This window comes from Poecilia mexicana, unplaced genomic scaffold (genome assembly GCF_051168715.1).
Source record: "Poecilia mexicana isolate PSO_F unplaced genomic scaffold, ASM5116871v1 scaffold_4, whole genome shotgun sequence".
Classification (NCBI taxonomy): domain Eukaryota; kingdom Metazoa; phylum Chordata; class Actinopteri; order Cyprinodontiformes; family Poeciliidae; genus Poecilia; species Poecilia mexicana.
In genome coordinates, this window is record NW_028263373.1 from 27,548,506 (window position 1) to 27,564,193 (window position 15,688).

The 15,688-nt window shown below is 43.3% G+C and overlaps 1 protein-coding gene across 1 annotated transcript; it reads right to left on the minus strand.

Moving 5' to 3' along the window:
• Window positions 1-3: 3 nt before the first annotated feature.
• Window positions 4-10,165, minus strand: zbtb11 (zinc finger and BTB domain containing 11). The gene is made up of 10 exons (XM_014981732.2): window positions 9,633-10,165; window positions 7,844-8,082; window positions 7,536-7,767; window positions 6,039-6,970; window positions 5,448-5,750; window positions 4,155-4,581; window positions 2,891-3,008; window positions 2,645-2,803; window positions 942-1,117; window positions 4-790 (listed from the first exon to the last, which is right to left on the minus strand). The coding sequence occupies exons 1-10, from the start codon at window positions 9,940-9,942 to the stop codon at window positions 252-254; spliced, it is 3,435 nt and encodes a 1,144-aa protein (XP_014837218.2). The 5' UTR covers window positions 9,943-10,165; the 3' UTR covers window positions 4-251.
• Window positions 10,166-15,688: the final 5,523 nt, after the last annotated feature.

Here is a 15,688-nt window from a genome sequence, read left to right on the forward strand (position 1 = left end):
AGACCAAAAACTTTTTTCTCTACTTTTATTTATCCTGAGCATCTGATTCATACAGGTTATGCTGAGTTAGGCCATTTACAGAAAACACACGCGCCTCAAAGTCGCACACATTACTTTACATTAATGTACAGTCAGAAAAATAGGCATCTGTTTTAAACAGAATCTCATCTTTTTTTTTTTTTTTACACTGCATACAAACTGAACACCTGCTCTAGTTTGTATCTGAGTCCAGAGTCTGGCTCGGTGAAGCGTTACTCCACCTCGGCTACATGAGCCACCTCCACCTCCATGGTGTGAATCTCCTCCGACGCCTCATCCTTGACCCCAGACATGGCCTGCTGGGCCAGGACGTAGTTCACCACCTGCATGATGCCCTGATCCGACAGCGTGGCCACCGAGCCTTCGTTGGCGGCCTGAGCGGCCTGCACTGCCTCCACGGCTTCCACCGTCTCCTCGGTGATCAGCACCGTCTCCAGTTCCTCGGTAGCGGCCGGGTGGGCGGACCTGAGCTCGGGCGGCAGGTCGGAGGCCAGGATGCTGACGGCATGCTCCACCTGGGTGCCCTGGTTGTGGAACTGCAGGGTGTCCTTCTCCAACATGATCTTCCCCGGCAGGCTGTCCACGTGGTACTTGGCCATGTGCTTGCGCAGAGTCCGCGCGTCGATGTGCGCCTCCTGGCACATCGGGCACACGTAAGGCCGCTCGCCCGTGTGAGTCCGGACGTGGCGTTTGAGAGAGCGGGCGTCGGCCCAGGCCACCCCGCAGGTCAGACATTCAAACGGCTTCACTCCTAAACAAATAAGAGCACAGACTGAACACTTACCATGTCACACTGCAAAAACAGAAAATGTTACCAAATGATTTTGGTCAACTTTATAGTGCAAATATCTCAAAATAAGCTCCTATAAAAACCAGACCAAAACATTTTTGTGCCGACTCACCCTGGTGGTTGTTGATGTGGCGCCGGTACTCTCTGAGCTGAGTGAACTTCCTGCCACACTGCTGACACTCCCGCTCCAGGTTCTGCTTCACCCGGCCCTTCTTGCCGTGCGTGGCTTTCTTCACGTGTCTCCTGAACAGAGCCTTCTCGAAGAACTCCTTCCCGCACACGTTACACCTGAGGACAAGGACATGCTCACTGCAGCTGTGCCACCGGCCAATCAGCAGAGACCTGCAGACTTCTCCGAACACGGCCTCTGTGGTTGGTCGGATCGGACGCACAGCATCCCCACACATTACTGTTGAGGTTAGGTCTGGACTTTGACTGGACCTTTCTAAAGGTGGAGACACTATGTGTTGGTGTGAGAGTGGAACAGGTTGGGAGTATGAGCTAAACGTTTGAGACTAAAACAATGTTTTAGCGTACTTGGACTGGGTGTGGCGAGGCGATAAATTGATTCAATTGATTGATCAAATGAAGTTTCTGAAGACACTCGACACCCCAGAGGTCCCATAGTTCAGAGTGATGTCAGCAACCCAAGCAGGTTTAAAAGTCAAAGATTTGCCAGGAAAAAAACTCAGTAATTTTGAGATTAATCTGAAAATTTCTAGGAAAAAAAGAAACGTGGAAATTTCCAAGCCTCCAAATTCAAAAAAATTTGACATTTGAAACAGAAATGGCCCTTTTTTTTCCAGAAAATTTCTGGGATTGATTTCAGAAAGTTTTTCTGTGGAATTTTATTTTTGACATACATAGATCTACAATGGCCCTAATACATCATTGTATAATTTGGATTTGGTTTAAAAAAAATAAATCAGCCTTGTTGTTTCAGGAGGTCATGCTTAATAAAAACACACCAGTGAGATGAGAGCTCTTAGAACTAATCGAGTTTGATCGGCTGCTTTGCTTTTTCTTGTTGCACCAAATCAAACAGAATCTCTTTGTTTGATTTGGTCCAACCTCGACACCAAATCAAATCAGAGAAACAAGTCGAACGCTTTGCCTGAAAACGACATTTAGAGAGAATCAGATCCCATCGAGATAAAACCTCCAACTGACAGCAGATTAGATTATCCTAAAAATAACAGAAACAAATAAATAATTATAACAGTAAAATGGCGACATTAGTGTTTTTATACATTGAAGGAAATTATTTTTTGGGTCAATTGAAATATTCAAAGCAGCTGAAATGAGCCGACATGCAGTTTTTCACTGTGTCAGGAGTTAGAAATGGCTCCCTCTGGTGGCTCTACGAGGTATTTGAAGTTTGGAGTGAAAATTAATGAACTAAAGATCAATTCACTACGATGTGGGTCATTTATTACTGTTAATAAAGTCTTATGGTGGTTCCCTACATTCTCTCTCACACACCTGAAATACATGTATTTAACTAAATAAATCCCCAATTTCAATAACTAACATTTCAAATATAAAACAACCCTCATTTTAATTATCAGCATTAATACTATTAGCTCAGAGTTAAATAATTCATGACATTTTTCTTCTCGCCATCTAGAGTTAAATTCTCAAGCTTCTCTTATTTTAGGTCAATTAGAATGATCACAATTATTTAAATTCACTAAATGCCAGAAAGACTTGGCAAGAAAAATTTTTAAAGAGATATTTTTTTATAACTTTTGTGTCTGAAACGTTGGGTGAAACTATCTGCTTTAAGAGGAGTCGGGCCGGTGTGTGTTTCCTCACTTGAAGGGCTCGGCCACGCTGTGGGACTTGACGTGCGAGTACCAGTCCTTCTTCCAGCTGTAGCACTTCCCACACACCTGGCACTGGAAGGGCTTCAGGCCCATGTGCTTGTTCATGTGCTGCTGGAGATCCTTCGCTTCGTAAAAACTCTTCTCACAGCTGCAGGGAGGGGACAGAGAGCGGCAGAGTCAGTGGATGGTTTTTATCTCGTCTGTGTTTGGGTGACAGAGGCCAAGGGTCACTCACTGAGAACAAGAGAACGGACGCACTTCTGGTTTGGGCTGGTGCTTCTTCAAGTGCTTGCTCAGAGCCGAGGCTCGGTGGAAGGTGGCGCCGCAGGTGTTGCACAGGTACTTTGACTCACCTGTGGATTTGATGTGGAGGAGAGGAGAGAGGTTTTTAAACATCTGAAATTTGAGCCGAGCTTTTCATGGTTTCAGGGATTCCTCTGTGATGGTGACGCACCGACATGGTGAAATAAAAAAAAAAGCACCATCAGAGTGAACCTTTGGGGTTTTTAATATACGTTAAAATGTACTTTATTTTGAAAAACCTAGCCAAGTGAAGTAGAGATGAAAGTCTGAAGTAGAGGAAGAGAAAAGGTTAAGCTGAACACATTTTTATTGAGGCTTGTGGAAACCTGATGATAAATTGTTTCAATAATTATTGCGATAAATACATGGCTCCTCCATTAACGCTTTAACAACGTTTTTATCAGTGTTGCACTGAGCAGCAGCTCCTATAATGAGCTCAGCTGATGCTCAGTTCCACCAGGTGTTTGCTAATTGCTGCTGGCTAGTCTGAAGGAGCTGAGTGAAGGAGTTGTGGAAGTTCAGAAACTTGGAAACTGCAGTTCCTTGAAGGAGGGGCTAGGTCTATCCAGGTGTTTTACACAACTGAACTAAGATTAAAGAATTTATCAAACATGCATGAAAGAATCAAGGCAACACTCCAGGTGTTTATGATGAGGGAATAACTACATAACAAGATGTAAAGCTCAGAAAAATTGATTTTACATGATACTGCCCCTTTAATTAATGTAGTTTAGGTCTTCATGCCTGATGTTTCAGATCCGGTACAACAGAGTTTAATGTCAGGTAATATTTCTGTTGAGACTCATTTCTGGTTGCATTTTCAGACAATTTTATTAAAGTAGTTTCAAAAGAAGATTTCAGGAAACATTGGATGGAGATGCTCAATTTTTTCTGTTTATTGAGACGTGGTTCCTTCAGGTTGTGAGGAATGTAGAAACCTGTACTAGGTTATGGGTGATACTTCCTAAATACACCATAGTGATTCCTTGGGTGACGCTGATGACTGAAACCAATCCAGTGGTGAGGTGTGAGCGGCCACCACAGGTTAAACCCACCCAGAGGAGAGAGTTTTTTTAAAACCCACACTGTGTGTGTGTGTGTGTGTGTGTGTGTGTGTGTGTGTGTGTGTGTGTGTGTGTGTGTGTGTGTGTGTGTGTGTGTGTGTGTGTGTGTGTGTGTGTGTGTGAGAGAGAGACCTGTGTGCAGGCTGGTGTGCTCCTCCATGCTCCTCTTGCTGACGAACGTCTTCTTGCAGTACTCGCACTGGAACTGCTTGGTGACGTCGTGCAGCACGCGGTGCATCTTCAGGCTGTGCTTGTGGGCGAACGTCTTGCCACACACCTTGCAGGTGTGCGGCCGCACGCCCGTGTGGGTCAGCATGTGGATCCGCAGCGAGTACAGCTTCGGCAGCGTCTTCCCGCAGATGTCGCACACGAACTCCCGGCGGGTGTACGCCGCCGCCGCCGCCGCCGCCTTGTCGTCCAGCTCGCTCTCCGCTCGCTCCGGGGGGCCCAGCTCCGCCAGGGCCTTGGGGACGGACGACGCCCTCTGGCTTCTCTGCTGCTTGTGTCGGGCCAGATGAGCCTGGAGCGAGGCGGCGTACTGGAACTCCTTACTGCAGAGCTGGAGAACAACAAAAAATAAAAAAATTTAAAAAAACACGCAGAGGATCTTATAAAAATGTAAGAAAAAATAAATGAATGCTGTATTGAGGACCACAATAGATAAAAATGCTGTTTTTTTTTCCAGAACTCCAAATATGTTGTCAGAAAGTTAAGTGGAAGGAAAAAAATAAATTGGGACAAATGCTGCTTTGGCAGGATCCTGAAGCAAACAGAAGGACCAGGTTCTGCTTCGATGATCAGGTGATCTGTAGTAATGATTATTTTACTCACAATTTTAGATTAAAATAATGCAAATATACAGAAATTGCCCATAAAGAAAAAAGTAGCAATATAAAAATCCATACTTTAATAATCAACAAACCACAGCAATCGATTATTCTAGCGATTAATTGAATAAAAATATATGCAGATTTTTCATTTAACCACTTAAACGTACTTTATAAATTAATAAAAATAAAAAATAAATAATGAATAAAATAAATAAATCCAATTCATTTTACTGCCTAAAGTGCAATAACAGAGAACGGTTTGATAATTTGTAGTAGGGCTGAAACAATTCGATTTAAGCAAATTGCCTCTTTTTGAGTCTACAAACTCCCAATAAAGTGATTACAAAATGATTTCAATAATCGATTCGTCACAGTTAATCCTATTAATGGTTTCAGCCCAAATCCTTTAGCTTGGCTGACTGTTATTGAGGGACAGCAGAACCAACAACGCAGACAAACAGAGCAGCCTGGGCTCTGTTCATTTGGACTTATTATCTGAAAGACATAATCATCTAAAATAAACAGAAGTAAATCCTCTGTTTGCGATCAATCATCTCTGATCGACTGAGATGTATCTGTTCTCATCAACACTCACGCTGCACTTGTAAGCGCGGGCCTTCTCGTGTTTCAGCGTGTGCATGATGAGAGAGTAGCGCCTCTGGAAGGACATGCCGCACTCGGAGCAGGTGTGCTCCCCGCTTCCGGCGCTCTGTGGTGCGCCATCTTGCATCTTGGCCTCCGCCTCCGGCTCCACCGCCTTCGCTGCCGCCTCCTCAGGTTGAAGATCTCCGACCGTCGTGCTGTCCATGGTGCTCTCCTCCACCACGGCTTCAGGCTCGCCCTCAAACTTAGGCTCCACCGGCCTCTTTGGTGGTCTTCCTCTCTTCCTGGGACCCACCTGTGACGAGACGTTTTTTTTTTTTTTAATGGAAAACAGTCACTGGGTGCAGTTTAGTGAAAATAACCACAATTTTCTTTTCTGTGCCTGGCGTCCTACATGAATGGGGATGTTTTTGTGTTTGTGAGGTAATGGTTGCTGTCCATGTAGCTACAGACGTACAGTGAGCTAAAAAAGGAATAATTAATAGTTCTTATTGTCACTTCTCATTATCATAATGGTACCTCAAAATATCAAGATAAAGCTTTGAGTCCATGTCGCCCATCTGGACTAAACCATCAGCTGTACCTTTGGGGGCGTGGCAGGGGGCGGAGTTACACTCTTGGCCTCCTCCTCCTCCTCCAGGCCCATGTGTAGCCGGGCGTAGCCGCCCTCGGCCATGTAGCGCTGCCGCAGCCGTCTGCCGCTGAGGTCATCCGGGGTCGCCTCCTGCTTGTCGGTGTGCTGTTCCTCTGCGGGATCCTCCTCCGGCGGTATCCAGCCCTCCACCTCCGCCTCCCTCTTCACCTTGGGCGGACGTCCCCGCTTGCGTTTCTGAAGGACGGGAAGCGTCTCCGCTTTCTGGGCCTCGGTCGGAGCGGCCGCCTCCGACTCCAGCACCACTTCCTCTGAGGGGGCGTGTTTGTCAGCGTCTACGTCCAGGACGAAGGCGCTGGCCTCGACCACCTGCGGCTGCTCCATGGCCAGGCAGGCCGACACCACGGCAAGCGACTCGCTGGCCCCCGCCTGGCCGCTGTGCGTCACCACCGTCATGGTCTCACCCTCCAGCCCCTCGCCGCATCCCGATATGAGGGTGAGGGTGTCGCCGTGCTCCCCCTCCCCACCATGAGCGATCAGCGCCACAGTCTCGCTCTGTCCAGCCTCCACAGCGTCTCCTGCCACCGCGTGGGTCAGGACCGTTACCGGCTGCTGGATGCAGGCGCCGTGCGTTACCACGGTGCTGCCGTCGTCATCTATGGTCACCATGTAGGCATCCGGCTCCACCTTGGAGTCGTCGGTCGCCAGGACGCCCGCCACCACCGTGTGCACGTCTCCTTTCTGGTACACCGTCAGCTTCTGCTCCTCCACCTGCTTGTGCACCGACTCACATATCTGCAGCACCTCCGTCATCAGCAGGTGCCGGGCGAGGTTGGCAATGTCGGCCATCACACAGAAGTTAAAGGTCAGCACAGAAGTGTACGCAAAGTCCAGCAGCGGGAGGAAGCTGGCCTTAGCGAAACCTGGAGCGAGAGAGAGAAAGAGGGAAAAAGAGAGAGAGAAAGAGAGAGAAAAAGAAAGTGTGTGAGAAAGAGAGAGAGAGGGAGAGATTTTAATAGAAACATTGCAGACATTTCCACAGAAACTTACCAAAGTTAAAAGGATGAACCATAAATTTAGGGTGGAAGTTTCTAACGTGGGTGAGACAAGGAAGGAAGAAATGAAGGAAGGACATGTGGAAGGAATAATGGGTGGAAAAAAGGAAGAATGGAATAATGAACACTTGAAAAAGGGAGGAAAGCAGCATGAAGGAAAAACAGGAAGGGAGGAGAAGAAAAGAGAAGGAAGGAAGGAGTGAAGGAAAGGCATGTGAAACAGGGAGAAAGGAAGGAAAGACAGGAAGACGTGAAAAAAATGAAGGAAGGAAATAACATTCAGAAAAAGGGATAAGGAATTGTGTTTCGTCACGTATTTTTCCTACTAAGACCAGGAAAACACTGAAATCCCATCCCACTACGACTCTCCCATTGTGTGTGTGTGTGTGTGTGTGTGTGTGTGTAACGTGGGTGAGAGCAGCAGAGCGCTCACCAGAGAGGTCCACCACGGCCTCGTGCGTCGTCACGGCGCCCTTCTCGTAGAAGAGCTCGTTGAAGTACTCGCTGCAGGCGGCCAGCACGGCCTTGTGGGCGCGGTGCTCCTCCCCTTCGATCAGCAGCGTGATGTCACAGAACTGGTTGCTGATGCGCTGCTGGTTCAGCTTGTCCAGCATGGTCTGGCTGTGTTTGGGCAGGAACTGGTTCACCTCTCCTTTGCTGTTTACCTGAAAACAAAACGGTTGCAGAGCAATTAGCTGAAAAGCAGCTGGAAGCGTTTCTGACCCAGCCGCGGCCACGTACATAAACCACTTCGTGCTTAGCCGTCCCTTTGGCCAACTTGGGTCTCTGGGAGGACAGGTCTGTCGAGAACAAAATGTCCTCTCCGTCCTCCTCCTCGTCGTCGTCCTCGTCCTCCATGGGTCCGAACTTCCGCCTCCCTTGCCTTGAGAACGGCCGCGGTCCAGAGCCATCGTCCGCGCTGCGCTTGCTCTGACACTGGGCGCATTCTCTGATGTGGTCTTTCACGTTCTTCAGGATCCCTGGAGGATGAGAAGAAGAAGAAGAAGGCAGCATTATGTGTTCATATCGCACATGAACATATTAAAGAGTCCGTTTACAAAATATTTTAGATTTGTGCACCGGATATTAGTAGGAAACAGAAAAGAAAAAACTTAAATGAATCCACTCTTAATTGTTTGTGTAACTTTTGTGACAAAGTCGTATGTAGGACAGCTTCGACCTGATGGAATATTAGTACATTTATCTAGGACTCAAACGATTAATCGTGATGAATCGATTATTAAAATAAGCGTCAACTAATTTAGTCGTTAGTGACTTTTTTTTTTTTTAACTGGACTTAAATAAAAAGAACATTTGCTGGAAGAGGAACATATTCAGAGCAGTGATTAAGCTGAACTCTGTGCAAAAATAAATACATATTGAACGCAAAATAAAAATGTTCAAGAGGCTCAATTTTAGCTTCAACTTGTTCAAGTTGTATGTATAAAAAATCTACTAAGCACCTTTTGCTATCTGTTTATTAATCAGTTAAACCAAAAAATAATCAACAGATCAGACCCTACACTTTACTGATGGTCAGTCATACAGAAATGCTGAGTATTTCACATGTGGATGTTCAAAGGACATTTTTTTTAGCTGTAGCATCTTTTTGCTACAAATGATCAAGTTTTCACTGAGAAAGCTACGTAGTTGCATTTTAGGCAGTAAAATGTTTTACTTTTTTATTTATAAATGGAATTGAATTATTTATTTATCTAAATAAATAATTATTATATGACTGTATAATTATTACTGTATTTCGAATACTGTATAAAAAGGGACTAAATAACAAAAGTCAGCAGAATGTGCCTTTTTTTAAAGGCACATTAATTGTCAGAATAACAGAAAGATTACAAAAAAAATAATCATTAGTTTCAGCCCTATTTATTTCTCGCATTAGAAATGCAAAATGCATGTCAAACTGGTTGCAACATGCTCACATCCAGCTTTGTGGATCAGAACCCATAGGACGTCGGTAGTGTTGTGCCCATGACTAATCCAGCCAGCAGCAGGATTAACAAACATAAACAAGACTCAGAAAACATTTTGGACCAAAAGCAGGATGAAATCTACATTTTAAATTTAAAGCCTTCGTTCTGCTACAAACAAGATGCCTACATGGACTTTGTCTGCCATTGTTGTGCTGAAAAGATGGGTAGATTTTAAGAGTAGGGTTCCACTACACAATCTGTTGTCATCACTGTATCCTTTTGCCCAGTGGAAGCTGGAAATGTTTTGTGAAAGAAGCTCTAACGAGTTTCAGGATTGTTTGTGCAAAAACTAGCCTGGTGACCTCGGACACCCCTTGGCTACGCCCCTGCGGAATTAAAAATATACTTGAAAACATTTCTGCTCCAGCGAAATTATCCTTACGCCAGTTCACCGCTAGTTGGCAGCAGAGAGCAGCTGAATGTTTGGGTCAGCAGCTAACTGGTTTCCGTTTATTTCTGACAACGTTTACAAGGACTAAATCAGCCCGTCGGTATAAATACAGACGGTTTGCTGGGGGCGGTTCGCCCCGGGGTCTTACCTCTCCACCAGTACTTCTGAGAGATAATTTCCCAGGTGAGCTGCTGGTTGAGGTGCTCCCCTCCCTCTATAATGTGCGCCTGGTTGATAAGTTCCCTCCTCCGGCAGTCCTGCAGCACCACCTCCAGCTCGGTGAAATCATTCTGGCCTTTCTGCCGTCGCTGATAAAACAGAGTCCCATTCCTCACCACGTAGCAGGCCGCCGCCTTCCGTATTTTTCTCTTGGTATTACCGGAGGTCCCCGGCGCATAAGGTTCCCGTTCATCTGTTAGATAGCGTAGGATAGCCAAGTAGCTTTCTTCACACGACATGGCTCGGCTTATCCGCGTGTTTTCCGCTGAATTGCGGTCTTTTCTTGAATTAGAGAGTCCTCCTCAGTCCTCGGCAGAGAAGTATGATTTTTATTATAGACCTAGAGTATAATTTAGGTGAAACAAACACGCCAAAACAGCAACATTTTAATTTGTTTGCTAAGGTGGAACTGCAGTTCGCAACAGTCAGGGTAGACTTGCCCGAACAGACAAAATGGCTGCTGCACAGCCGGATTTTGCGTAGTCAGAAGCGGAAGTAAGCGATTAACCTTATTCACCACAAGAGGGCGCCAACTGTCCTCTCAAGGATAAAACGTCCGGACGGTTGTGATCTTTTATTACTTACATTTTCGTCTTTAATAAAAAAAAATAATAATAATAATTAAAAAAAACTTTTAACTTCTTGGATACAAAAATTCCCCAAATAATTAAAAAACATATTTTTCAGTCATAGGATGGACGGATGGATGTAGAACAGAGTAGGAAATTATAGACATGTCCTATATGAAAATGTTTTGACTAAATTGGAGTGTCACATTTTAAAATTTCCATAATCTAACAATAGAACACGTGTATGATTTTGTTATTTTTCATGGAAAGTTTTGCATGAATGGTGCGTTAGGGGAACCCCTACGTGCCGTCACCACCAACCTCAACCTATAGATGAGTGGATAGACCAAGAAAACAAGCAGCCCATTAATGCTTTTCACACTTGCCTCAAGCTAAGGTAGTTCTGAGGCAAAAAGGCTCTTTAATTTTGCTTACTGCATGCTTTTTGTCATTAATAGAACAAAGTCTTTTTAAACCCGGTTGCCTTTCAGTACAATCATATTCAGTCAAAGTACATAAAAACATAAATTTTATACAACTTCATCTGTATTTGGCAGTCTTTATGATTTCTTTCTTTCTTTTTTTTTACAGCATGAACAACATTTGGGGAGGAGGGACTCTCCACTGTTTGGACATGCAAATAAGATGTTTTCAGTGTGAAAGCAGACGACTCCAGACTTGAGTCTTGTTTCATCATCTTTCAGTTTCTGTCATCAACATGGCGTAGCTGTGATACCTTCCTAGAGGAGAGCATTGGCTAACATAATGCTGCCATCAACTAATTGTTCTCTCTCTCCTGCTTTAACTTTTTACTTTTATGAACATTGAAAATTGTCGACAAAGACTGAATACTTAAAAATTGATTGAGTTTATGGTTTACAAACAGAAGTTTAATTAATATTTGCATGAAGTCATAATGTTCTGAACAGGGAACAAGTCTCTTCATCACCAAGGCTACAGCCAGATGAAGCTAGGTATGGTGATATAGTGCTTGCCTAGTCTTTTTGCAGAGTTATTTAGCAGACCTAATGAATACACACACATAATAATTGGAGATTTTACAATAAGGAGATGTGAAACCATCTGTCTATGCACAGAGTAAATGTGGCAGTCTTTTCACACTGTAGATGTTTCCAAGATCGTCCCCTCACCATGCCCCAAGCCTCCTTTTAATATCTAGATTTCAATAAAAATTTGTTTCTGCACTTCAACAGGATAAAGCGTTGAAAATCGTTCAAGTTGCCATGTTATAGCCACAAACCTGAGTGGATTTTATGCATTTGCACTCATCCCTCTTTCCCTGGCCTTGAAGGAGGTACTGCAGAATGCTCTGGCTTTAGCAGATAGCAATTACTCATTTCAGCGGCTCGATACAGATTCAGACTTTCTCAGACAGACACTGCCTCTGAAGGGAAAAGGAAAAACAAGTTTTTTGGACATTCGTGTGATAATTTGAAGCAGTTTTCAAGCACTCCAAAGACCGCTCTCCTGATCGTTTCAGTCAACTTGCTAAATTGCCTTATTTAAACAAGCAAAAGCATATTTCTCAAAACGTTGGGCGAATCTCTTAAAGTGATGAGAATTTTCTGACATTCCAAACTTTTGTTGCATCTTTCCGTCACTTTAAAGTCACCTGCACCTGGATTGTACTTTGGTTTTAGACATGATGGGAGATTAGGGCAGTTAACCTTAGTTGTTATGTGATTCTGATTTAAATAATCCCCAAATAATCACATTGTGGTTTAATACTGAATGTTTATTATCGTTAAAACTGTTTGAATGTAAAGCTGCACTTGTTCACTGCACTTGCTACATGCATGTCTCATACATGTAACATTATTACATGTATGGAAGTACATTGGATGTGGACACAACCCTTAAAAATTGCTTAGGGCCTCCCACAAAAGCTTGAATTGTTAACATAGACCGAAAATTTGTAGACATTGAGAATCCCTTGTGAAAAATAAACATGCTAAATATATCAAATTTTAACACAGGTGAGGCCAGACTAATCATAAACATTATTCAAATTTGTTAAGGATTATTTAACTTGCAGCATGTTAATTTGGAACAACTAATTTTGGAGACGAGTCACATGATCAACAACCAGATGTTACTACTGACGGAAACGACGAAGAAGATGACAGGAAGTGGTAGGAAGATGATTAAATGTGATGTTAATGTGTTATCATGTGACGAAGAGGTATTCACATGTGGTTTTAATAATATCTGTTACTTAATGCATTGTTTTTTCAACATTGGTGGAATATCAACAAAGTTTTGTGCACATTTATAATGGAAACAAATACACTGATAGTCTCCAAAAATAAAAAAAATCCCAAGTTTCCACTCTTTAGAATATTTGGTACAGGTTAACCTGAGTCATAATCTTAAATGTAATCGTAATTTATGTCATTTTGTTGCACTGTAACAAAAACCATCTTTGTTCTACAAAAGTTAGATATTTAACACCTTTATGAAGTGTTATTTTCCCTCTGATAATGATTTGAAAAACTGGATTCCTTATGGGAGTTAATATGTTTGTTTTTTTTCCAATTGCTTGTCTTTAGGGACACAGGATGAAACTTGCATCCTCTTTGGACTTTCTCCACATCACTTCCTCTCAGGAGTTTACACTACATCTCAGCTGTTGTGATGTCCAACAGGTGTTCTGGGTTTTGTCCGGACACAATTGGACAGACCTGCAACCCATCAAACCCACGATTCGTGACGTAGCGTTGAGCACCGTAACTCACTGGCGAAGTCTTACCGTACCAAACCTGCAGCCGTGATTGGCCGTTCTGACTGAAGCTGGGAGGAAACCTGTTTGAACTGGAGGGAGGCCAGTCCTGGTCTGCCAGAGCAAACGAAACACTAACCCTCGGCTTCGTCTGGTTCCCATGGCCGGTTGCTTAAATGTTGGATATAATCTGTGATGGTGTTACAGATACACTTTAGTGCTGCTTTGTTTTTCCTCGTTTTCATCCATTTAACCCCATGATCACTTCAGAACCTGATAGCTGCAGTCAGCTGTTTAAGCATGAAGGAAAAATAGCTGAGCTAAGCTCGTCACGAGTTATCTACAGGATCCTAACTATACCAGGACAGGAGTTCTCGATGTTGCAAAAAAAAAAAAAAAAAGAAAAAAAGATGAAATTACCATCTAGTTAGCTTCCCTAAAACAACACCAGCAATGGTCTAATTATCCAAATAAATCTGTAGTGAAGGTAGAGCTTTGAACACACTAATGAACTGGATGACAGGAAATGCACCCAAAACAAGGAAGATGAAAGAATATAAATGGGCTCTAAGGGGGCAGTATTATGTGTTTTCTAGGCACATAGTGCCATTTTATAGCACAAGCAAGTAACTGTTACTTTCAGTTGTTATAAAAAAATTGCCATGACTTTACTTTCTGCTTTAATGCCTAGAAATTGGGTCTCTGTCTCTTTAAAAACTCCTGCCTTTTCTGACACTCCATCTTGAAGAAGTCATCACAACATCGCTCAGCTATGAACTCTTTAACAATATTTTTGCCAGTGTTCCACTGAGAAGTAGCTCAGAAACTTGGAAACTGTGGCTCCAAGGAGGAGCTTTGCCTCAAAGGCGGTGCTTGGTCCCCCAGGCGTTTTGTGGTTGCCACGGGAGACCAAACGATTTCTCAAACGTGAATGAAAGAACGCTCAAGCTTGCTAGCACGGCCACCGATGACGGCAGAAAAACGTTTTTTTCTGTAGCAATAAGTTGTTTTTCTGCGAATAGCGCATTTACCAGTACGTTCACAAGGATGATTGACAGCGCTAAGACCCTCCTCTTGACTCTGATTGGTTGTTATTGGTCAGGAGCGGCACATTTCTTCAGTCGGCAGTAGCAGCTCAAGAGGAGTTGGAGGAGATCAATTTATTCACAGATTATCTGTGTCGTAATGTACTGCCACAAAAAAATGTTTTCAAAATAAAAGTTTCATACTGTAGTTTTAATTCCAAACTATCAGACTCGCATAAAATTTTTTATGCTTCTCACAGAATATTCATCCACAGAACCATAGAAGGAAGTAAACACTGTTAAATTAAAAATTGAGACTGAAGGTTGATTTTAAATCATTGCATGACATCATCTGAGTTGTCCGCACTCCAGTGTCTTTAGTAAGCAGAGCTCTAAACACAACAACAGGACTTCTGATTTTAAATGATAAGCTGAAGACTTGAAAAGACAAAAAAATACCCAGCCTGGGCCAGAAGGTGCATCTGGAAGATGCACTTTTCTGATTGCAAAAAACATCAAGCAAATTGTAATATTTGCCAGGAAAGACAAATAATTGACACAATCTAATTGCTGCTTCTCAAGTAATTATTTCATGTACTAAAAGAGTTATCAATGACTTCCTATAGATAAATAAATGTGATAATTAGCCGGGCTGTCATACAGCTCTCTGAGGCATAAATCCTCATTTCTGATTAGCTTAACCTCCGGAAAGAAAGGAAGCAAGCTAAATGTCTAACTTACTTAAGTGAAAATACATCCTCCATCTGTGCTAATAAATAAATAAAAATGTCTGTTCTCCTCATGAGCATTTGAGCTGTAAGTAAAACTGGGTGAAGGTGGATTTGCTATGTGAATCTCCGCTCTGTTGCAGTGTTTAACTGGAGCCTCTTTTGCCAAGTGTCGTATTTTCTCGTCTACATTTGTCCGTGAATCCCAGACAAGATAAAGGTGTCCCTGCGTCTGCGGACGAGCGCAGCTGGAGAAGTGAGCAAGTTTCAAGCTGCCTTATCTATCCTTGTCTCCCCTTTGTTACAACCAAGGCTGGGCAGGGTGATAAGGAGCCAGCCGCGGCCTTTTCTGGCAGCCGAGTACTTTTCCACTGCACATTTCTTTCAAAGGAAGGAACAATGTAGGGACACCTGCAGAGGGGAGTCTGGCTCTCTGCTACAAAGACAAGGTGATACATGAAGGGCTAGTCAGAACGTATGGTTTCCTTTAATCGTTTTTATATGTTGACATCAGATAGACAAAGTCCAGGACGTCCAAGTCCGAGAAGGATGGATCCTGGTTATGTAAGCGGTTGTAATTGTCGGTCCATTTATGCCGCTCTTTAAAAGCCCTCCGAACGTCCTGCAGTCTTTAATAGGGTTTTGTTTGTCTAATTTTACAACTGAAAAACGTTTTGTGCTACTTTCATTCCACTCTGGTGCATTAGCTCTGAGATGGAGCGGATTGATTATTCTCACTTCTCTCACTCCAAAGTTTGAAAATACTAAAATAAAACAATTTAAAAACATGAAGAAGCTTTATCTGTGGAGAGGTCACCAGCAAAATGAAATTATGAACATTTAGAGCGACCCAGAATTGATTAACATAACAGTTTGGCAATGGGGACATCTGTGTATGGAAGCACATCACACAGATACAAAAA